The sequence below is a fragment of the Naumovozyma castellii genome, chromosome 2, assembly GCF_000237345.1.
Source record: "Naumovozyma castellii chromosome 2, complete genome".
In the NCBI taxonomy this organism is placed as follows: Eukaryota; Fungi; Ascomycota; class Saccharomycetes; order Saccharomycetales; family Saccharomycetaceae; genus Naumovozyma; species Naumovozyma castellii.
Window position 1 is genome coordinate 888,855 of NC_016492.1, and position 23,091 is coordinate 911,945.

The window sequence follows — 23,091 nt, forward strand, 5'->3', positions numbered from 1 at the left end:
AACATTATATATATATATATACATATATCGTTTAATACCTACTTATTATCAATATTTAAAAAATAGTCTATCCCGATATCTAGTACATATATCAAATATTCATAATTTATTTAATTATGATATGCAAGTTTTATTTGACCTCAATATCAAAAGAAACTTCTTTGTCGGCATCAAGATACGAATCACATACACACCAGATTGTCAAATTATGCTGACCTGGATTCTCGATCGAGAAATCTAGTTCGAATGTTTGGGTCTCTTTTGATAGCGATACTTTTCTTATTGCCAAAAGGTCTTTCGTTGAAATTTCCCCTAGAACCAACCACCAGTTTTCAAGCTTTTCAAATGGATATTCTTGAGATTCTACAGTTAACGACTCTGGCTCATCATCCCTTGTTAGTTGTACATTAACCTTCTTCATTTCTCCAGTGTGAATTGATTCAGAAGTATCGATTTGATAATTTAATGCAATATTAGGGTAATTGTTAACAAAAGCGGCAACATCCAATAGTTTTTCATTTGCCATAGTCATTATTTCCTCACGTTCGTCATCCTCTAAGGCCATAATATCATAAACTGTTTCAATTTTCTTTTTAGCACATTTTTCTAGGATGTCTTCGTCGAAATGGGGAATTTGCCTCAAGGGATTATCGACATCCCAAACGGCTTGAATTAGCATTTGAGAAATATCCATTGCAGTCGTTGCATTAAGATAACCGTTCCCGGAAAGAATATCTATAATAGCATTGACCAGCCTAACTGCTTTACGTAAGACGGCTTGTAGGTCTGGTTTCAATTCAATAGGTATTGGCGTCCTTGAAAAATAGCACTGAAGAAGAGTAAAGACCTTGAACGAAGTACTATTATCCTGCTTAGCTCCATTAAACTTCAACGGCAATCTACTACTTAGTTTCATTAGTATATTGAAATCATTTCGTCTAATAGGTATGTTTTCAAACTCAGTTGCGTCTGCGAGCAGTTCCAGCATATCTTGTAGAGTAGAGCTGCTAGATAGTGACTCACTAAATAGATATAGCGTGTGGTAAGAAATATCGTTATGAGATGCAATTAGGCACCCATTTAATGGAGTTAAGACTTCATCTTTTTCATTTGTTTCAGTTTCTTCAATGAAAGAACTCGTAACTAAGTCTTTGACAACATTTTCTACAATTTCGGTCAAATATGCAGAGATACCAACAGAAGAAAGATCTTTAACACCATAGTAACTGGGATTTGCGTGAATACGACGATAAAAATAACTGTACGTTATTAGATCAATACAGTCTTGTTTATTCCTCAACACTTTATTGCCTATTTCGTTTAGAAATAAGTCATGAAGATAAAAGTATTCAAAACTTTCTGTAGGCATTGATTCCGATAAAAATTTCTTGTAATAAATCTTCTTGTTATTGTCCGTCAATATTAAAACTTTGGCTGTTGTAGATTTGGATTTGGGTTTAATAGAACCAACCATTTCGAGAAGTTCTGAAACTGGATATTGGACGTATCTATGTGATCTACCATCAAAGATTTGAGTCCCCAAAATAGTGACCAAGTCTGACTTAGGACAACACGAATAACATTGTCTGGTTACCAATAAAAATGAAAGAACTCCATGAGCATATAATGTTTCAATAATTTTCTTATCTTTCACATTCATTTCTTCGTATATTACCCCAATACCATGAAGTAATAATGATTTTATTCTGGTTTCTGAAATTTTTTCGACGTATTTAGATAGCTCACCTTCACTCATGTTAAGCATGTCCCAATCATCGATATTGGACAAAGAAATTATTTGTTCTGTGGCCGACCTTAATACTTCCACTGATGAAATATAGATAATGGATGATGGATCGTTGAATCTTCTTTTGAAGGCGGTTTCATACGCTAATTTTAACATTGGCGTTGTAAATGAAGTTTTTTCTGCACCGTGGAACGATTGGAGATGAACTTCCAGTGGATAATTTCTTACTTCAGGTGAGAAATTAAAAATGTTAATCTTATTCACCCCCAGCCATTCTGACATGTCTCTTGCGTTCGCAAGGGGTGCCGACAAGGCAATGATTCTCAGGCTCGTCTCTAATTGAGCGGACATAAACAGTAGCCTAGAAATAATTGCCTCATATACTGCACCCTCAGTTCCATGGCTAATTTCATGAAGATCATCGAATATAACTAATTCTATCCGATGAATATTTTTCCTTTGTCTCCATTTTCTTGAAACTATGTTAAATTGTTCTGGTGTAGCTAACACCACATGACTTTGGGCAATGGCTCGTAGATTAATTGTTAAATCAAACCCTAACTTATTAATTACTTTTCCTTCACCCAATTCAGAGAATTTTTGGCTCCAATTTGTTGAGAGCTTGTTTATTTGGTCTTGTGAAGGACAAATATATAATGCTCTACCTTTATTTTGTCTCCAGTGGTTCAGCAATGCTACTTCAGCTAGTGTTGTTTTACCGGTACCCTTGACACTTGAAACCAACACATTATCATCAGTATTATAAATTTGGTCAAATACATTACTTTGGATTGCATTGAAGCTCGAGAAAGAAAATAAGCTACTAAAGGCATCATTTTCTAGGTGTGAGGTTGGAATAAGGGGCACATCCAGTAATTGTGTAGGAGCGGGAAACTTCTTTGGGAGGTGGATAGTCTCTAATATAACTGGGATCTGATTTCCGCAATGCATCCAATTCTCAGATATAACACTGATGTACAGATTTGGTGGTAACTTCTTCTGCTGAGCAGCTGTTAATTGAAGAGAGAAGTCTAGCATTATTTCTTCCCCTATTAATTCAGGCGTAATAACTACAGAATCAGAATACAACATCTCATTACCATCAAGATCCTCCAGCATAATAATAAATGATTCTCCTCTACCGTGTATTTTCCTGTCCCATATCCAATCTGGAAGAAGTTCCAAATCAAATCTTATCAGGCTAGGTGTAATCGGTTGAATTGAGCATCTCAAATTTATTTGAGGAAATCTTCTCAGAAGATCGTAAACCAGCTTACCATATTTCTCCGATCTTATTGACCTGCCTACTTCAGCTGGTGTTTTGAAAGCCAAATAATCATGCCATGGTAGAGTGGATGCTTCAGCTCTTTTTATGACTTCCATAGGGCAGCTAGAAAACTGTCTTAACGGTGAGCTTGTGTACCATATTCTTTTGTCCACTGATTTGCATAAGTTAAGAAGCATCTTGGTTGATCTTGACCAACCCCTCTTTAAGCATAGTTCGTACATGGCTCTCAGGAGTCTTCCTGCATTTTGTTGAATAAAAATCATATCCGAATTTAATGCAAATCCTTCAAATTTTAGTTTAGAAATGTACGATTGTAATAGAACGTTAATCTTTCCTAGTGGATCCTCAACCTCTTCCTTGATCGGTATTGGTGCTCGCTCTAAAAGTTCTTTCAGTTCACGTTTCTCTTCTTGACGGATAGATACATACTTAAATTCATCAGACATCGAGAATATCCTGAATACATCTATAAGGGAAGTATGTTCAGAAAGGTCTCTATTATATTCGTCAATCGATGAATGTTTGATGTAAAAGTATGATGCAATGCGGCCAAGTTCTGTAGGTTCCACAGCCCCTGATATAGGATCATAAACAATAAGATTTTCTGAACTTAGAATAGTTAAAGCAGAATGAATAATTTTTTCTCTGAAATTCACTAATGATGTATCTTTCTCATACTCCTCCACTTTATACAAAATGGGTGACTCCAACATCCGGATATATAGATAGGTATAACTCAGCCACGTCACGGCATTGTGTATGTCTCTTACTGATCCAGAAACTACTTCTGCGTTTAAATTATCCACCAAACGCGAAACAAACTGCGATTCAATAGGCAATTGTTGGTTCAGAACGGCTAGGTAGTATTGTACATCTGTCTGATTCGTTATTATAACACCTTCACCGTGTGTATCATAACGGGGCCTCCCAGCTCTTCCAAGCATTTGAAGAATATCTTGGGGTGAAAGTTGCTGCCACGTACCCTTCTCAGGCGAGTATATCTCAGTGCCCTTAATTATTACAGTATGTGCTGGTAAGTTCACACCCCATGCTAGTGTTGCAGTTGATACTAAAACTTGAATCAACCCATCTGCAAATAAATCCTCGGAGAGAGATCGGTCATTTCTACTCAGACCTGCATGATGTATACTAATTCCTGATGTTAAAAGCTTTTTCAAATTTGGATCTTGAATGTTTTCTGATTCTGTCTTCAAGATTTCTTTCGAACCAGCATCACTTTTTCTTAGTTTATCAATATTATCAGTTTCATGAAGACGGTCCTTTAGCCAGGTTGCAGTTCTGGCAGTCTCCTTTCTAGAGTGTACAAAAACAATTACTTGATGGCCTTCTGATACAGTTTCTAATACTTTGTCGTAACAGGCTTCATTCATAGCTGATAATCGTTTTAACGAATTTTGTTCAGTGATTCCACAAAATTGCTGCGTCAGTGGACATGGTCTGAAAGACGCGTCAAAATAAAATATCCCTTCCTTTGGTGCTCGCAGGAACCTACCAACGTCTCTGTAATTCGGCAGAGTCGCAGAAATTCCTATTATTCTGGGAGAAGTTTGCAAATGATTTGACCAGAGCGTTCTGGCAACAATAGCCTCGATGACAGGACCTCTTTCATCATGCAATAGATGGATTTCATCAATAATTATAAGTCTTACAAATTGAATGAAAGAAGTATCTTCGGATTTCCTAGTGACAACATCCCATTTCTCAGGAGTAGACACTAAAATATGAGTCTCGTTTATTTGTTGTCTGGTTAATCTTGAGTCACCTGTTAACTCTGCAACTTTAATACCTAGATAAGAAAGTCTCCTTTGCAGTTCTCTAACTTGCTCTTGGACTAGAGCCTTCAATGGGGCAATAAAAACAGCTTTGAACTTGTCAATGGCCAATTTCTTTGTATTTGGGTTGTAGAAAGATGATAAACTTCGTAGTATCGTCAGGATAGCCACATTAGTTTTCCCTGCACCTGTTGGTGCACAAAGTAAAAGATTATAATCATTTTCAAATGCAGCTGGGAAAACCTTCGATTGTATTGCATTTAGCGTTTCTGTCTCATTGGATGGAAAAGCGTTTTGGGTCCATTTTGGAAAAGCCGATATTGGAATAAGGTCATAATCAAGAGTTGGTTTAGATGGTGCTGGTATGTGTATTTCTTCATAGTGTGGTTTGACTCTTTTAAATGAGCCTTCTGGAAGGGAAACTTTGGTCACTGTCATTAATTTTGAACCTTGATCGAAATTAAGTGTATCAAGATTAATTATTTCTTTTCTCCATTCTCCTTCTTCTATTTTTAGTTTCTTTCTTTCCTCAGATCCAATAGTTTCCTCAGGAAGATCGCTTATTTTCCTCTTTTCCCCTATATCATTATTTCCATTTAGTATTAATAATTCCTCTTTATTAGTAAAAAAATTAATATCTGTGAATTGAGATTTAGTTGGGATTTCACTTTCTTCGACATCGTCGGGAATCTCGTCTTCATCCTCGTCCTCGTCTAGTAACATTTCTTCGTCTTGCGGTGCTGAATCCTCATCAGAATCTTCGTTGGCCAGAATTGTGACAGCTTTACTATCATCGATGTTTGATTCTGTACCATGATAATCTGATATATTTTGAATCATTTTTATCAATGCTATGAATTTAGATTTTTCAATAATGACGCCAAGGTCCTTTTCAATGGATTCTCTCCTTTTTTCTATAAAGCCATCTGATTCCAATTCATCTTCCTTTATGGATTGTATTAATATATCTGCCGTATTAACGATAATATCATGTGGGATATCGTTACCAAAGAGATTGGTGACCCATTCCAGAATCTCTTCATAAACCGCCATATTATCCTTATCGGAAGGCTGATAAGCCAATTGTGATATTGATTCGGAATCGAGAATAGAAATATGTTCAGCACTGGTCCTTAGGTTGAGCTTCTCCTTTTTTATTCTTCGTTGTTCTTGTTTCTCTAAAGTAGCATTTACAGCCTTTTTAGCTAGTTCCTTTTCCTCATCTGGGATATCTCTGCGTAAACCTACCCCCATATCCTTCGTGGAAATTCTACCATTTAATGATTTCGGATGTGATTTTCAGCATCTTTTAATGGATCTGATGTAATAGATTGGAATCTTTTATCGACTTTGAGTACTTTATTTGACATCTCATCGTAACGATAAATCTCCCTAATTTTCTTGGAATTGTCCTCCTCCTCTTCATTACGAAGCAGTTCATCAGACATATTATTATCGGTTGAAAGGGTTCTGTTATAAAATAGTGTTTGGGAAATGCTTAACCAGCTTGTTTTGTTTGCTTGTTAAAAACTACTATATAACTTTAAGTAAGTTTATAGAAATGTCAATTATTTTTTTCATATCGTTTGGCGCGATTCCTAAAATTATATTACTAGCAGTTCTCAAGAGCCTCACATAATGTAAATGCAATGGGTAGAAAAGGCACAACAAATTCAGTGACTGATGATATGGTGACGCAGCCAGTATTATCGAAACCCCCATCTTTACAATATAGTTTAAGTTCATTGAGCTCACAGATATCGAAATGGAACGCGGCATCGAGACCGACGTCACCAAATAGAAGCCCTACGAAGATTACTCCGAATAGAAAAGAAGAAGAGTATTTGCCTTGGTATGAGCAGTATCAACCTCGTACGTTGGATGAAGTTGTCATCCATAAGAGGAAATTGAAAGACGTTACTGAGGCGCTGGAAAATATGTTAAACGGTAACTCAGATAGTAGAATCCTCTTGTTAACCGGACCCAGTGGTTGTTCCAAGAGCACAGTAGTAACCAAACTAGCTGATTTTTTGATTCCAAAGTATAGAAATTCCTATGGTATGCGTACAACTCTTCGGAACAGGGAAAAGACGAATGTTGTTGAATATGGGAATGATTCGATCCTGAATGGTCAACCACAGACGGAAAGTTTTGCAGAGTTTTTAAGGCAAGCTAAGTATAGAATTGGCTCCAACTTGTCACTGATATTAGTAGAGGATTTACCTAATGTGTTTCACTCAGGAACGCGGTATTCATTCCAAAATATTCTCTTGGAATGGCTATACTCATCAGATGAAACATTACCACCTTTAGTTATCTGTCTAACCGAATGTGAGCTTGAGAACGATTCCAATACGTTCAACACTTTCAATATAGATTCTACGTTTACTGCAGAGACGATCTTAGGTAAGCAAATACTGTCACATCCCAGATTGAAACGAATAAAATTTAATCCAATTAACATGACATTAATGAAGAAGCATCTCATGAAATTATGCAGCAAGAATCAATCTCTCCTGGAGCAAAACAAGAAATGGTCTCATCGGACTGAATTTGTGACGCATTTATGCAGTAATTGCGGGGATATAAGATCAGGTATATCTGCCTTAGAGTTCTGGGCGAAATCGAGGCATTCGATACCGTTAGAGACCAGAGAACAATCCATTTCGTATTTCCATGCAATTGGTAAAATTATTTATGGTTCCCATGATATTAGAGATGATCATGAGATGATAAATTCTTTAATTTTGGGCTCGAAGGGACTATTGGGGAATGATACGTTTAAACTGGGATTATTGGAGAATTATGGATCATTTAATATGGGTAAATTTGATGTTAAGATTGCTGCACAGTTAACAGATGCATTTAGTGAAAGTGATATGATGAATCGAAGTTCTGAATCATTTGAATATACAGTGAGGAAGACTAGGTCATTATTTTCCACTTTAAATGATAATAATAATCGTCATGGTGGTACTAATTTTCCTCGAGAATGGAAGATACGGAAATCGATAAATGAATTCAAGATCGAATCTAGTGATTATATTAATGTGTCACTGTATAAGTATAACGAATCGCATCATTTTAAAGATATCATTTTAGAATATGGGTTCTACGGGCCATATATTAGGAGTTTGAGAAATTATAAGAAGAAGGCATTGCAGCATTATATTGAAAGTCTTTCCAATGATTTGAAGAAGCAAACTGCCATTATGGATCAAAATGAGGATACTCTCAAAGTTGATGATTCTATCGATATTCTTAATCGTATTGGTGGGAATATTAAAGCGGTTGGGACGGAACACTTGGCGACTTCAGAGGACGATAGTGAGCAACAGATAAGACGATCGTTGGATCATCTTATGGTGCAACGAGATACCAAATTAAAGAGACTTATTGAAGCCAAAGAAGAACAAGAGTTACACGAGGAGGGATTGATAGAAGGTGATGATGAGTTGCTATTAGAGGATAGAATCATTGATAGTGATGAAGAAGACGATGAAGATGACTCGTTATATGACTTATTAACGCAACAAGAACCACGTTCTAGTGCGGATATTAATGAATCACTTTCAGATTCAGACCTAGAAGAATTAGATAGATAGACTATATAAACAAAAAACAAAAAAGATTCGCATATTCGAAGTTGTTTTATTTCCCCAAAAACTTTCATTACATAAATAAATGTTACATATCCCATACATAATTGGGCCATTGTTAAAGATTCTTTGCCTTAGGAGTACTTTTTATATTGAGTGCATGATTAAAGTACTCAGGATCGTCTTCTAATGTTTCCTTGACAATATCTAACCCACCTTGGAACTCTCCATTAATATATAGTTGAGGGAAAGTTGGCCAATCTGAAAATCTTTTCATATTTTTCCTTACGTTGTCATCTCTCAATATATCGAAGAACCCAAACCTAATTTTATTTTCTCTTAATATCTTTACCATCTGTCTTGAATAACCACATTTAGGTTCAGATGGACTGCCTTTCAAAAATACCATCACAGGTGCTGCTTGAACCAATTTCGATAATTTTTTATCGAATTTTTCCTCATTCTGACCATTTATTTCTTCATCCGTATATTCACTTTCTGCTGTATATTGACTTACCACACTATCTTCACTATCAGAATTACGAAAATGATGATGGTTGTTAACATTATCTCCCTGTTGTGCATTTAAGAACAAGGTACTTGATATGCACAAGTATTGGTCCAAGATTTGTACGAATTTCTTTGGGTCATCTCCGGATAATTCTTCCAGGACCCTTCCATTTTGAATGAAAATGAAATAGGGCACTATGGAAACATCAAACAACTCCACGATTTCATTATTTATGTCGGCATCCACGGCCAAGAACGATGCATTTTCATTACGGAATTCGTGACTTAGGGCACTTACTAGTTCATTTGTGGATTTGCATGGTTCTGCCCATTTCGTGTAGAAGTAGAGGACGATTAGTTTGTTGTTTGCTGGGAAGGGAGTTTCTGTTAATTTCGTGAATTGTTCGTTAGATTCTATCTGGATAACGCTCATTGCAGTATTGGGCTAGTTTCTTGGGTAAAGCGTTACGTGAAAAATTTGATAACTCCGAAGCTGATCTGATCTGGCGAGTGCAACAAGCGAGAGTGAAGAAAGTGTTACAGTTAAATAGTCGGCCCAGTACTTAAACGGGTGTTGATTAGTGAGGTGTTGCTATTTTAGTACCCCAACATGCACAGGGATAAGAGGTGCATTACGGGCATGCACTAGCCTGTCCATTCTGTGTTTCGCACCCCATACTCTCTTCTTCTACTTTTCACCACCAGGATCAACACTGCTATTGTCTCACAATTTGTAAGCGCGCTTGGCCAATCACGCGCGAGCTTCTTACTAATGACACCCGCTTTGCAGAGTGTCAGCAATTAAACAATCATAGCATTTATTACAACTATACCCGTCTTCCTAGTTTATAGAATGTATTCCATGCCACACGGACCCTGGACTGAGGGGTCAACTCAGGGTGTTTTGCCAGTATCAACTTAATCAGCTCGTCACAAACATCCGGCTTATCCTTGTTCTTGTCGTCGTGCTTCCAGGCATGATAGGCACTAAACGTCTTGGTGTATTCTTTAAATTCCTCCAATGAGACCTCCTTGCAAATTACCAAGGGATTTCCCTCCAAACTTGTTGAATTTTCCTTCCTTAGATTAACCGCCGATAATACACTCTCCTCGATATCACCAAACCATTCCTCTTTCAAATGGAAATCCTTCAAAGAGCTATGTAAAATGGACCTACCAGGTTGTTCCCAATAGGGTCCTAATTGATCCTCCCCATATGCCTGATCCAAGATAGCTTGATCAAATTCAGGATAATCCAAAAAGATTGAGTCCGCATACCCCCAAATGGCCAGGGTCCCACCAGGTGTCAAATGTTGAAAACATTGGTCCTGGAACTTATCGAACGCAAACCAATGTGCGCATTCTACAGCAGTGATCATATTACAGGGACTTTTTAAGTAGCTGAAGTCATCTGCGGCGGATACAAGGAAGGCAACGTTATCGAATCCCGTTCCCTGCGTCGAGGACTGACGTGTTTGGGCTCTTGCAATCATTTGAGCTGAGAGGTCTGTTCCGATTATTTGTTGGAATGGTGCCAATTTGGTGACCATTTGGAATGTGGCTATCCCAGGACCACAGCCGACATCGACCAGTTTATTACGGGAACCTCGATGGTATGTGTTTAAATGGGAATAGAATTCATCCGGATATGAGGGACGGGAGGCATTGTATCTGTCAGTGTTAAAATCTGCTTGTGAAAAGGCAGACATGGTGTGTTTGTTATTCTTACTTTAATTCTTGGGTTGTGTTAAAGGGGCAGAAGAAGAACAGAATAACTATAAATGCGTGCTTATGCTAGTTCACTTTATAAGCTAGTGTATTTAGACTCGGTCAGCGTATTGTTCTACTAGTTAAGGATCCAGCAAAGTGCATATGTATGAATCATCCATTATCTCCAGATGTTATTATCTTTAGGGGCCGGTACATACCATCTAGTTAAAAGGGGTCGGCATTTTCTCCGACCGGCCCGGTATATATCCGTTTAACAATACCGTCACAGTTTTGAATCTAGGAAAAAGTAGAGTTAAGTAGTATATCCTGGTTCTTCCCTGGAAGGACTTGACACTCAATATCTGATCATATTTTTTTCTTTAGGTGCTTTATTTTATTTTTTATTTTTAACATCTTTGGAAACTAGAAAGCAATAATTTCCACAAAATATAATAAATTGAAAATAAATAATCTTTAATATAGGATTAATGATTTTATCTAGAATTACAATCTTTTTCCCAGTATTTACAATACCATATTCCAAAATCCTTAGTCCTGTAGTAAGAGTATCTCGAGGAGGGACCCTAAAACCGAATTACCTAAGCGCAGCGCTTCAAAAATTTTCACGGAGTTTTGGACATCTGGCAAATTTCATAGATTAACGCTTTCAGTAGAATACATATACATTCACAACGACAAGAGTAGACAAGACAAGGTCACCCTCATCGAACACTGCCTTACATACCAACGCTAATGTCTCGACAATTTCAATGTAAGACATGCCAAGAGACATCAGAGGCGCAAGCAATGATGAAGCATCTGAGTGCTACTCGTCATAAAACTGTCATAGATACGCAAACGGGCGAAGAAATCGCTTGTGAAGAGTGTAATGATACGAATGTCCATCAATTACAAATCATCAGGTTTGGTGGTGAGGACATGACGCTTATTTGTAATAGTTGTTTCCAGAAACAGTTCGGTACGAATGAAAAACCTACGACGGCCTATGATTTGAAAAATGGGTCATTGTTAAATTTTTGGGATAAGTATTTGAAAGTGAGGGAATGTTGTTGTACGAAGTGTGGGAAGGATAGTAAATTGAACGTTAATTCTAAAGGTGATGTCCTTTGTGATGATTGTTTAACTAAAGTTGGTGGAAAATTAGGTAGTGATTATATATCTGAATCCACTGGGAAATTCCTTTACAGGTATCTTGGGATCAAAGAACCTACAAGTACCAGTAGCAGTAGTAGTAAGAAATTTAAAAGAAAGGGAGGAAGAAAAGTTGGAAGAGGGAAAAGAGGGGGAGGAGGTGCTAAAGGTGCAAGAGGTGGTAAGAAAAGTGATGGTGGTAAAGAGAAAAAACCACTGACTTATTTACAAAAGCTTGAAAAGGAAGCATTTAAGACTAAGAAGGAAAATAGTATTATTGAAAGTAGTAGCACTTTGAATTTGAGATCTTTTAAAGGTGTGAAGGCCACCACGAAGGCTAATTTAACAAGTCAAACGTTACAAGATTCTTCCCCGATGGTTAAAGATACTAAGGCCATTAACAAACAACAAAAAAATAAACCTACATCTGGCAAGGAAAATGTTTCTAAGGGCAACAAACCTACAGCTGCCAATGGAAATGTTTCCAAAGGCAACAAACCTACACCTGGCAAGGAAAATGTTTCCAAGGGCAACAAACCAACAGCTGCCAAGGGAAATATTTCCAAAGGCAACAAACCTACACCTGGCAAGGAAAATGTTTCCAAGGGCAACAAACCAACAGCTGCCAAGGGAAATATTTCCAAGGGCAACAAACCAACAGCTACCAAAGAAAATACGTCCAAGGGAAAGAAAGCAAATGAGAAAAAGAATAAAGTTACAGAGGTTAAACAAACAAAGATGGCAGCAGAGAAATCAGGGTCATCATCATCAACATCTTCTTTGACTTCCAGGGACTCTGAGAAAAAAGCATCATCAAATAGAGACCATGTAGCTTCAAAAACGACTAAACATGAGAAGAATAAGAGGAAAGAACAAACATTGCAAAAACAACGACCATCTTCCAAGGATACCACTTCAACTATTGATTCTTGGGGGGTCTCATGGGATCTTGGATCGGATGGTAGTAATGAGACAACTCCTGCTACTTCGAGAGGTTCCACACCTCAACCTGTATCGAAGGCAAAGGAACAAAGAGCCACACCTAAGAAGAAACAGGATCGAGATGCTGAAGTGGAAAATCTCTCTCGTTCGGCATCACAAATTCATTTTGACACGGCTCAAAAGCAAAAAGCTAAGAAAATGGAAGAAATTGAAGAAGGTATTCCCTTGGCGAAATTTGTTAAATATAAGCCCAAATTGACATACCCTGATTTGAAGACTTATTGTGATGAATTCTCCTACGCTTTATTCCTTGAACAAAAATTGGAAAACACGTTCATTGAAGATTTCCAGATTCTATGGCCTAAGAGGCAAGAGGAGAATGTCTTTGTTGTGCAAATCAACAAGAATGCACCGGGATTGGACACCATCTTACCGCCTCATCTTGCGCAATTCGTTAAGATTCCCTTTAACGAGAGACAACCATTAATGTTATCATCGAATGATGAGAGTCATGTGTGGTACACGTTTGTTAAAGAAGTGGGAACGCAAGGTAAGAAGATCATTTTACTATTGGAGTTATTCTCATGGAACAAACTCAGTTTGCCCATTCAAAGTGGATCTGAACAATTTAAATTATTGCCCGTGTCAGCACAGGCCAATAGAATTTTATTTGCTATGACTCGTATCAAGAATCCTAAATTTATTGATTTATTATTGGGTTCTAAACCAATATATCAACTTCAGTTTAATAATCGTTTGAAATTCAACAGAGATACGTTGAATGAATCACAAAGGAAGGCTGTGCAACATGTGTTGAATAATAGAATCACAGTCATTCAAGGTCCGCCCGGGACAGGTAAGACGTCAACCATTGAAGAAGTTATCTTACAATTAATTGAAAATTTCCATTCATTCCCCATCTTATGTGTTGCTGCATCCAATATTGCCATTGATAACATTGCGGAGAAGATCATAGAGACTAGACCCAACATTAAGAGTTTGAGAATCCTTTCAGATAAGAAGGAGTCACAATATGGTCCAGATCATCCATTGGGGAAGATTTGTTTACATAATATGGTTTACGACAGGTTATCGCCTGAAATGAGAGAGATTGCATCCAAGTTACGTAGTGATAGACGTGGTGAAGTTTCTCGTAATCAAGACAATAAATTTTACACGGAGACGACTAATATCAGTAATAAATTAATTGCTCAGGCTCAGATTCTGTTCACGACGAACATCACCGCTGGTGGACGTCAATTGAAAGTGATTAAGGAGCTGCCCGTTGTGATCATGGATGAATCGACACAATCCTCGGAAGCGTCGACTTTAGTTCCATTATCACTTCCTGGGATTAAGAATTTTGTATTTGTGGGTGATGAGAAACAATTGTCCAGTTTCAGTAACATCCCTCAATTGGAAATGTCATTATTTGAAAGGATCTTGGCCAATGGTAGTTATCGAGAACCCAATATGTTGGATACACAATACAGAATGCATCCACGAATTAGTGATTTCCCCATTAAGAAGTTCTACCATGGGAAATTAAAAGACGGTGTCACCGCGGAGAATAAAATGTGGGACGGTATCCAGTATCCCTTATTTTTCTATCAATGTGACAAGGGACCAGAGGGCCGAGTGGTAAATAACCAGAATGGTATGAGGGCGTTCACTTATAACAATATATTTGAATGTCAAGAGATCATCAAGCTTGTTTACAAATTATATTTGGAAAAAAATGTTAAATTGGAGGATATAGGTATTATCACACCGTACTCATCACAGCGTGATTTACTTTCACAGATGTTCGTGAAGGATGCCGTGGTGAACCCATTGGGTAAAGGTATGCTACAAGAGACCGATGAGGCGGAATTTTTGAATTCGCGACGCAATGACATTCAGTCACATACTGTCAATATCATCAATGGTCTACATGTGGCTACAGTGGATTCGTTCCAGGGCCATGAAAAGAACTTTATCATCTTCTCGTGTGTGAGGAACAATGCTGAGAACAAGATTGGGTTTCTGCGTGACAGAAGACGTCTGAATGTTGCCTTGACGAGAGCCAAGAACGGGCTGATTGTGGTGGGCAACAAGGAGGTGCTGAAGCGGGGGGACCACCTTTGGAGGGACTTTGTGCAGTACTTGGAAGAGCAAGAGGTGGTCTTTGACAGCCTGGATGTGTACTAGATAGGTGTTTACATAGAGACGGGCTTCCACTGTTTGTGGCGGGTGCGTGGGTGTCGCGGGCTTCCAGTCCTTCGAGCGTGCGGGTAACGGCTGCCAGCCAACGGGGAAGCAGAAAACAGGGGATGCTCACTGAAAGATGGACTGAAGGGAAACGAAACGAAACGAAACGGACCGTCAGTTTATTTATAAATCAAAGAAAAGGAAACTTGTCCAGCTAAGACTTAGATCAACTCTGACGTACCTGTTTCCAACTGTTTAAAACACGATTCATTGTTTCTTACATTCCATTCCATTCCACTCTATTTTATCCTCATTCACCCAGTCTTGAAAGCCCTCGTTGAACTCGAACTCCCTGACCAGCCAAGAACATAATCCCTCCAACCATCCATAATAGCAAATAAATAATGTCTGCAAGCCGTGAAGATTCAGTCTACTTAGCCAAATTGGCCGAACAAGCCGAACGTTACGAAGAAATGGTCGAAAACATGAAGTCCGTCGCCTCTTCAGGCCAAGAGTTATCCGTCGAAGAACGTAATTTACTCTCCGTCGCTTATAAGAACGTTATTGGTGCTCGTCGTGCCTCTTGGAGAATCGTTTCCTCCATCGAACAAAAGGAGGAATCAAAGGAAAATTCAGATCATCAAGTCACTTTAATACGTTCTTACCGTTCCAAGATTGAAACGGAATTGACTAAAATCTCAGATGATATCCTTTCAGTACTTGATTCTCATCTAATTCCATCCGCCACTACTGGTGAATCTAAAGTGTTTTACTACAAGATGAAAGGTGATTATCACCGTTATTTAGCCGAATTCTCTAGCGGTGACGTGAGAGAAAAGGCTACAAACGCTTCTTTGGAAGCTTATAAGACAGCTTCAGAAATCGCTACTACAGAACTACCTCCAACTCATCCAATCCGTCTGGGTCTAGCTTTGAATTTCTCCGTTTTCTACTACGAAATTCAAAACTCTCCTGATAAAGCCTGTCATTTGGCAAAGCAAGCATTCGATGATGCCATTGCCGAATTGGATACCCTATCAGAAGAATCTTACAAGGATAGTACTCTAATTATGCAATTATTAAGAGATAACTTGACCCTATGGACTTCTGACATGTCAGAAGCCGGTCAAGATGAACAAGCACAACAAGCACAACAACAACAGCAACCAGCACAAGAACAAAGTAATGACGATAGCCAACCACCAAAATAAATCAAATAAATGAATTAACTAATTTAAATTGGTATATCAAGACTTGATTGATTGCATCAGGTTCTTATAACCCCATATTTTGTGTTTTTTTTGTATTTGTTTCTTTCCCCCTTCAACGTTTTTCTTTCCTTCCTGGGAGAAGAGAAGAATATATATATATAACTGTATGTATATTATTACGTCTACGTCACGCTGTTCTATGTTTATGAAATGTCTTTTTTTTTGTTACATGATATACTATCTATCTATTTAGCTTGACGAAAGTAAGTGGAATACAATAATAATATTTATCTTCTTTTCTCGTATTACCCTGGTCTCTTCTCTTGCAACCGAAAAAATACGCGCACCGATGAAGGAACCAACAATATCAAGCAATACCCCTGTTATGAACAAACAACTCTTCTACAACCAACAACCAACCTCAATTACCACCAAATCCAATCACAAACAATGCTCTCTTCAACATGGAAGCATAGGGCACCCGTCGCCCTCCATTTGAGTCGCACTGTCCAACCATCGCAACGCATCCTCAGAACGTTCGCCACTGAAACATCGCCTGCAACATCCACCAAGAAACCAACAACCATGAAGTCAACCACAACTAACGAGACAGACGCCGTCGAGATTCAATTGCCCGAATCTTCCTTCGAGGGATACATGCTCGACGTGCCCAACTTGAAATTCCAAACAACAAAATCCACATTACTACAAATGTACAAAGATATGATAATCATAAGAAGAATGGAAATGGCGTGTGATGCTCTTTACAAGGCAAAGAAAATTAGAGGGTTCTGTCATTTGTCCATCGGACAGGAAGCCATCGCTGTCGGGATCGAGAACGCCATCACAAAACGCGATTCCGTCATCACCTCTTATAGATGTCATGGGTTCACTTTCATGAGAGGTTCTTCCGTGAAGGCCGTGTTGGCAGAATTGATGGGGAGAAGAGCTGGGGTCAGTTTCGGGAAGGGTGGATCCATGCATCTTTATGCACCAAGTTTCTATGGGGGGAATGGTATCGTGGGGGCTCAAGTGCCCCTAGGGAACGGTTTAGCATTCGCTCATCAATATAAGAATGAAGACGCTTGTTCCTTTACTTTGTATGGGGATGGGGCTTCCAATCAAGGTCAAGTCTTTGAATCGTATAATATGGCTAAATTGTGGAATTTACCAGTCGTGTTTTGTTGCGAGAATAATAAATATGGGATGGGGACTTCTGCTGCTAGATCCTCTGCCATGACTGACTACTATAAACGTGGTCAATATATTCCAGGTTTAAAAGTTAATGGGATGGATATCTTGTCTGTTTATCAAGCTTCTAAATTCGCTAAGGATTGGTGTCTTTCTGGGAAGGGTCCATTGGTATTGGAATATGAAACTTATAGATATGGTGGTCATTCCATGTCTGACCCAGGTACCACATATAGAACAAGAGATGAAATTCAACACATGAGATCAAAGAGTGACCCAATCGCAGGTTTAAAGACACATCTATTGGAATTGGGAATCGCCACAGATGAAGAAGTTAAAGCTTATGACAAGGCTGCAAGAAAATATGTTGATGAACAAGTGGAATTGGCTGATGCTGCACCACCACCAGAACCTAAATTATCTATATTATTCGAAGATGTTTACGTGAAGGGAACTGAAACTCCAACTTTAAGAGGTAGAATTCACACTGACACCTGGGATTTCAAGAAACAAGATTTCGCTTTCAGAGATTAAAAAAAACATAAAACTACATACTTAACTTAACTTATTCATTTATTTATTTATTTATTTTTTCACAGTATAAATTACTAAAATTCCTGTATATGATGACACTGACGCGTAAAGGGCAAACTCCGAAATTCTTATATTTATATTTATAGAGCAGACCCTTAACAAGGTGGCAATACCCCCATTCCCAAACATTACAACAAGAAATAACGAAAACAAAACACTCCAAATAATGTCTGCCACTGAAATTGAAGAAGCAGAAACAGAAAGAACCATAATTGGTGTCGATGAACTACAGAATTACGGCATCAATGCATCCGATCTACAGAAATTACGAAGTGGAGGCATCTACACTGTAAATGTAAGTTATTCATTCCCATTACTCACCAAGTACAAATACCGGATTACTAACATATCAAATTAGACTGTCCTTTCTACAACGAGGAGGCACCTTTGCAAAATTAAGGGGCTATCTGAAGTGAAAGTGGAAAAGATTAAAGAAGCTGCAGGTAAAATCATTCAAGTTGGGTTCATACCTGCTACGGTACAATTGGATATCAGACAGAAAGTGTTTGCCCTCTCTACAGGGTCCAAGCAATTTGATGCCATACTTGGGGGTGGAATTATGACAATGAGTATCACTGAAGTATTTGGAGAATTTAGATGTGGTAAGACTCAATTAGCACATACGTTATGTGTAACTGCCCAATTGCCCAAAGAAATGGGTGGTGGTGAGGGGAAAGTTGCCTATATAGATACTGAGGGAACATTCAGACCCGAAAGGATCAAACAAATTGCCACCAAGTATCAATTAGATCCAGAGGCATGTTTGGGGAATGTTTCCTACGCAAGAGCCTTAAATAGTGAACATCAAATGGAATTAGTGGAACAAATTGGTGAGGAATTGAGTTCAGGTGAATACCGATTAATCATTGTAGATTCCATTATGGCAAATTTTAGGGTTGATTACTGCGGTAGAGGTGAATTGAATGAACGACAACAAAAACTAAATCAACATCTTTCCAAGTTAAATAGATTGGCAGAAGAATTCAATGTGGCTGTATTTATGACTAACCAGGTTCAATCTGATCCCGGTGCCTCAGCACTTTTTGCGTCTGCAGATGGGAGGAAACCTGTTGGTGGTCATATCTTGGCTCATGCATCTGCTACAAGAATATTGTTAAGGAAAGGTCGTGGTGATGAAAGAGTAGCTAAATTACAAGATTCTCCTGATATGCCCGAGAGAGAATGTGTATACATCATAGGAGAGAATGGGATTACTGATTCCAATGAATAATCGTTTAAATCTTTGCTAATAATAAGGAATTGCCAGCAGCAGTTTAACTAAAATATATCACTTTTGATAAATATATATTCTATTCATCTCATTCAAAAGTCTGAAAGAACTATATAACGCTAACTCTGTTAATTATACTGAAGTGTATGTGTCCAGATTACTGTTTGAACCATCATCATCTGATAACGCATCAAATTGTTCTGATATTCCTACATTGAAATCACGATCAGTATCTAAGAATTCCTCCTCACTTGAAATATTAAAATCCAAGCTACGGTCTGTAAACCTCAAAGTAGCTGTACAACGATTCTTCAACGTGCTGTAAAAATGAGTTCTTTCTTCATCTAGTTCAAAATATCCTGTCCGATCAATACCAAATAAGTAGTGTAAAATTCTATCTGATTTTTTTAAATTCTTCTTTAATTCATCGTACTCCAATTGCTTTGCAAAAATAGGATAGGTTCCATTCAGATCATCAATAAGCAGCTGCTTTACTAATATATCCTCATCCATGTCCCCGACCCTATTTTCATAATCATAACAATGAAAGAAAGGTGCACAATCAAATGGTCTGTCTTGAACTTTCGAGAGAGGTTTCAAAACTGGACTAAGATTTATTGATTCGTTAAGTACTGTCCCTAATGAAGGCGACCCAGGGATATATTTGTTTTTGATATCTTGAAGCCTTCCAATATCAGGATCGCCTTTATAAGTTAAATGTTTTTTTCTAGATGATTTGATCTTGACCGCAGGTTCTGGCCTCCTAAGATATCTCAATATCTCTGTATTATTTTTGAGTTCTTGGATGGATTTTATATTTTTAATAATATTACTCTTATTTTGAGTTAATTGTTGTTCCTCACCATTAGACGTCGATATAATTGGATGGAATTGTTCTGCAAACAGCCCTTCATACTCATTCTCATCATGAAACTTAGGCACACTCATTCTACAAAATTCTAGTCTATAATCTGTATCCCCTTATCCTGATTTATCCATCAACTCTGCTTCACTTGTCAACGTTATAGGTGTGTGCATCTCACTATCTTTTCCACAAAATATTCTCAACTAAAGGATGACAAAAGTGTCACATTTTGTGACAGAGATTGAAAAAAGTAAAAGCATATTGGAATCCATACAAAAGCGATAGATTCAATCTTGTGAAGCAACAATTGCCGCTTGATATACAAGACATTGTGAGAGACTTTCGAGAGCCCACAGAATTCAATGATACGATTTACAATCCATAAAACTTATTTGTCAAGAACGTTACTTGATGTCATGAGGTTACTAATATAGTCCTTCAAGTATTCGTTCTCCTGTTGTAATTGATCGCGAACAGCCCTTTGTTCTAAAGTTTCATTCCAAAGGAGATCTAATGTATCTCTTAATAACTTCGTCTCCTGCAATAACTTACTCTTACTGCTGTTTTCATCTTCTTCAGATGTAACCTTCGAAGCTGTTTGTTCTGGCATGTTCTATTGGGAATGATTATTCAATTAGCAGTATGTCTTTCTCGATTACAATCGTGTAACTACATCTAACATTTAATTTACCTCAACGATTTTTTGGATGTTTTTATTGTTCGTATGAAACTGAAGAGCGAGAAAAAAATATGGACAGCTCATGTAAAAATAATGTTTATACAAAAACAAAGTACAGACAGAAGTTTAAATGATTGTTCTTTTTAAAGGGTCTCTATATATATTGTATTTATATAATATGACATGTTAGAAACCCACGTAGTTGCAAACTAATCAATCAACTTTGATGGCAGAGTAAATCTTTCTGACAAAGATCAAACTACTTAGGAACCCAATAGCACCTGTAACAACACAAAACAACAAAGAAATCATCGTAGAGTAGCCTACATATAAAACAATCGTTGCAAATCCTCCTAGCTTAAACTTAGTAAATAAGATAGAGTGAACGAACACGTAGATCGCACAACCAACACCACCAACAATAAAACCTCTCCATTGCCATTGCCAGTTTTCTAAACATAAGGAATGGTAAGTTATTAAAATTGTCACTAAGGAGGTCGTTAAAGTTAACAACAAGAAGGAAAACAACAGAAATCCAAACATGTAGAATATTTTGTTAAACCATAAACTGGTGTAGATAAAATACAATTCTACTGCAATAGAACCGAATGGGAAAATACCAGCAATCATGGTTGCAGGCCATGTTTTCAAATACCAAGGTTGGAAGGGAATTTGTCTTGCGATTTGATTTGTCTTAGTAGGATGTTCATCCCAAGTACATTTCTTGTGTGCAATCAAAGAACCTGCAAATGCCAATGGGATTGAGAAGATAAACCATAATAGGATCATAAAGAATAGGGTTCCTGCTGGAACAACACCGGAAGAATGTGCAAACATTAAGAAAAAGTTCAAGCCAACAATAGTCAAAAAGATGAAGCCGGGAATCATAAATGGAGTCAAAAGCATATTAACCTTCCAGTATGGCCCCTTGAAAAATTTGTACACTGCCATAGAGGTATATGACCCAACAAATCCGAATAATGCATATAATATGAACATAACAGTTGCCAAAGAACCTCTTGAGCTTGGAGATAAGAAGCCCAATGCAGCAAAGAATATACTACAGGAAATCATCAAAAATAATTGGACACCAGAACCTACAAGGACTGATAACAACATTGACTTATGAGGAATACGGAAGACATCACCATGTCCCAATTTCCAACCAGCATCTTCTTGAAAATCATCTTCTAAATTGAACTCATTATAACGAGCAAAATCACTCTTCAAAGCCTTCATTAAAGAATGAATAACTACAGAAGATAACAACAACACAATAATAGAGAAGTTAACCAGGGAGAACCATTGGATAGTTGGATCATATGTATGCAAGTATTTATCCCATCTTGTAGCCCAGACAGTTTCAGAGGGAACGAATTTTACAGAATAAGTAAAGTAAACGTCGTTATCTGCATCTTCGCTCAAAACTAATGGATCACCGGTTGTTTCACAGGTACCTGGTGTCGAACGTTTGATCGAGACCGGGTTAACAATAACACCGACAACACGATAGGTACCTTCACCACGATCGTGATATTCAACTTGGATATCATAATGGTTAACAAAGTATGCTATTTCAATATTCTTCACCATTTGAACATTCTTCGCTTCACGTGTCTCAAGTTCCAATCCTTCGTTTGTAGTTTGCTTTGGTTTAGTAGTAGCTGGAGCTTGTCCATCGATAGCTTGGAAAGATTCAACAAACCCAAGTTCAAACCCAGTCCCATAAAATTCTGACTTGGTCTTACGATCATAGACCTGAGTGGCGGCAGGTAACCCATCAATCAACCAATTTTGGAAAAAACCGTTCTTAATTAATTTATTAATAAACTTGGCATCTTTACCTGGAATGGTACTTTTACAAAGGGAAACACATGTTTTCTCTTCTAACATTTTCAATTCAAAGGGAGAATTGTAGATTCTATCACCGAAAATAATGGAACCTAGTGATTCAGGTTGTTTTTCAATGTGCTCAGGTTTACAGAAATGCAATCTATCAAAGTAATAGTCAAAAGAATATAGAAAATGTTCTTTATTCTTAGATTTACCGTTTGCATCGGTACGTTGAAAGTAAACTGATGGAGTTAAATGGTTGACCAATAAAGGTATCTCGTCACCTTCATGATACGTGGTAGGTGCAACACCAGGTAGATAAAATGCTCTAGTTAAGGACAAAAAAAACGTAAAGAACAACACTAAACGGGGCGATAGCATCTTTCTCGAAGGGTGTGTGTTCTATTACAGTGATGATGTGTTGTTGCGATGTATAGTGGAACTTTTAAGCAGCTCTCATCTCGTGTTTATTCACGTTCGGTAATGCTAAAATAAACTCAGTTAGCTTAACCGAGGCAAAAACAAGCTGGAAAATGTTTTCCGGGTAATAACCATC

The 23,091-nt window shown here is 37.7% G+C and overlaps 11 protein-coding genes across 11 annotated transcripts; 5 read left to right on the forward strand and 6 right to left on the reverse strand.

Moving 5' to 3' along the window:
* Positions 1 to 130: 130 nt before the first annotated feature.
* On the reverse strand, positions 131 to 6,082 carry BRR2 (ATP-dependent RNA helicase BRR2; the record flags this gene model as incomplete). The annotated part of the gene is made up of 1 exon (XM_003674895.1): positions 131 to 6,082. One exon carries the CDS (start codon positions 6,080 to 6,082, stop codon positions 131 to 133), a length of 5,952 nt encoding a protein of 1,983 aa, XP_003674943.1.
* Positions 6,083 to 6,477: 395 nt separating this feature from the next.
* Positions 6,478 to 8,433, forward strand: RAD24 (Rad24p; the record flags this gene model as incomplete). The annotated part of the gene is made up of 1 exon (XM_003674896.1): positions 6,478 to 8,433. One exon carries the CDS (start codon positions 6,478 to 6,480, stop codon positions 8,431 to 8,433), a length of 1,956 nt encoding a protein of 651 aa, XP_003674944.1.
* Positions 8,434 to 8,545: 112 nt separating this feature from the next.
* Positions 8,546 to 9,370, reverse strand: GRX4 (monothiol glutaredoxin GRX4; the record flags this gene model as incomplete). The annotated part of the gene is made up of 1 exon (XM_003674897.1): positions 8,546 to 9,370. The coding sequence occupies one exon, from the start codon at positions 9,368 to 9,370 to the stop codon at positions 8,546 to 8,548; it is 825 nt and encodes a 274-aa protein (XP_003674945.1).
* A 394-nt stretch (positions 9,371 to 9,764) lies between these two features.
* Positions 9,765 to 10,646, reverse strand: TMT1 (trans-aconitate 3-methyltransferase; the record flags this gene model as incomplete). Its single annotated transcript, XM_003674898.1, has 1 exon — positions 9,765 to 10,646. The coding sequence occupies one exon, from the start codon at positions 10,644 to 10,646 to the stop codon at positions 9,765 to 9,767; it is 882 nt and encodes a 293-aa protein (XP_003674946.1).
* Positions 10,647 to 11,400: 754 nt separating this feature from the next.
* ECM32 (RNA helicase) lies at positions 11,401 to 14,931 on the forward strand (the record flags this gene model as incomplete). The annotated part of the gene is made up of 1 exon (XM_003674899.1): positions 11,401 to 14,931. The coding sequence occupies one exon, from the start codon at positions 11,401 to 11,403 to the stop codon at positions 14,929 to 14,931; it is 3,531 nt and encodes a 1,176-aa protein (XP_003674947.1).
* A 404-nt stretch (positions 14,932 to 15,335) lies between these two features.
* On the forward strand, positions 15,336 to 16,142 carry BMH1 (14-3-3 family protein BMH1; the record flags this gene model as incomplete). The annotated part of the gene is made up of 1 exon (XM_003674900.1): positions 15,336 to 16,142. One exon carries the CDS (start codon positions 15,336 to 15,338, stop codon positions 16,140 to 16,142), a length of 807 nt encoding a protein of 268 aa, XP_003674948.1.
* A 450-nt stretch (positions 16,143 to 16,592) lies between these two features.
* PDA1 (pyruvate dehydrogenase (acetyl-transferring) subunit E1 alpha) lies at positions 16,593 to 17,867 on the forward strand (the record flags this gene model as incomplete). Its single annotated transcript, XM_003674901.1, has 1 exon — positions 16,593 to 17,867. The coding sequence occupies one exon, from the start codon at positions 16,593 to 16,595 to the stop codon at positions 17,865 to 17,867; it is 1,275 nt and encodes a 424-aa protein (XP_003674949.1).
* A 619-nt stretch (positions 17,868 to 18,486) lies between these two features.
* Positions 18,487 to 19,158, forward strand: DMC1 (recombinase DMC1; the record flags this gene model as incomplete). Its single annotated transcript, XM_003674902.1, has 1 exon — positions 18,487 to 19,158. One exon carries the CDS (start codon positions 18,487 to 18,489, stop codon positions 19,156 to 19,158), a length of 672 nt encoding a protein of 223 aa, XP_003674950.1.
* Positions 19,159 to 19,290: 132 nt separating this feature from the next.
* On the reverse strand, positions 19,291 to 20,106 carry ISC10 (Isc10p; the record flags this gene model as incomplete). Its single annotated transcript, XM_003674903.1, has 1 exon — positions 19,291 to 20,106. One exon carries the CDS (start codon positions 20,104 to 20,106, stop codon positions 19,291 to 19,293), a length of 816 nt encoding a protein of 271 aa, XP_003674951.1.
* Positions 20,107 to 20,411: 305 nt separating this feature from the next.
* Positions 20,412 to 20,633, reverse strand: SLO1 (Slo1p; the record flags this gene model as incomplete). The annotated part of the gene is made up of 1 exon (XM_003674904.1): positions 20,412 to 20,633. One exon carries the CDS (start codon positions 20,631 to 20,633, stop codon positions 20,412 to 20,414), a length of 222 nt encoding a protein of 73 aa, XP_003674952.1.
* A 282-nt stretch (positions 20,634 to 20,915) lies between these two features.
* Positions 20,916 to 22,916, reverse strand: EMP70 (Emp70p; the record flags this gene model as incomplete). The annotated part of the gene is made up of 1 exon (XM_003674905.1): positions 20,916 to 22,916. The coding sequence occupies one exon, from the start codon at positions 22,914 to 22,916 to the stop codon at positions 20,916 to 20,918; it is 2,001 nt and encodes a 666-aa protein (XP_003674953.1).
* Between the last annotated feature and the right edge of the window lie 175 nt (positions 22,917 to 23,091).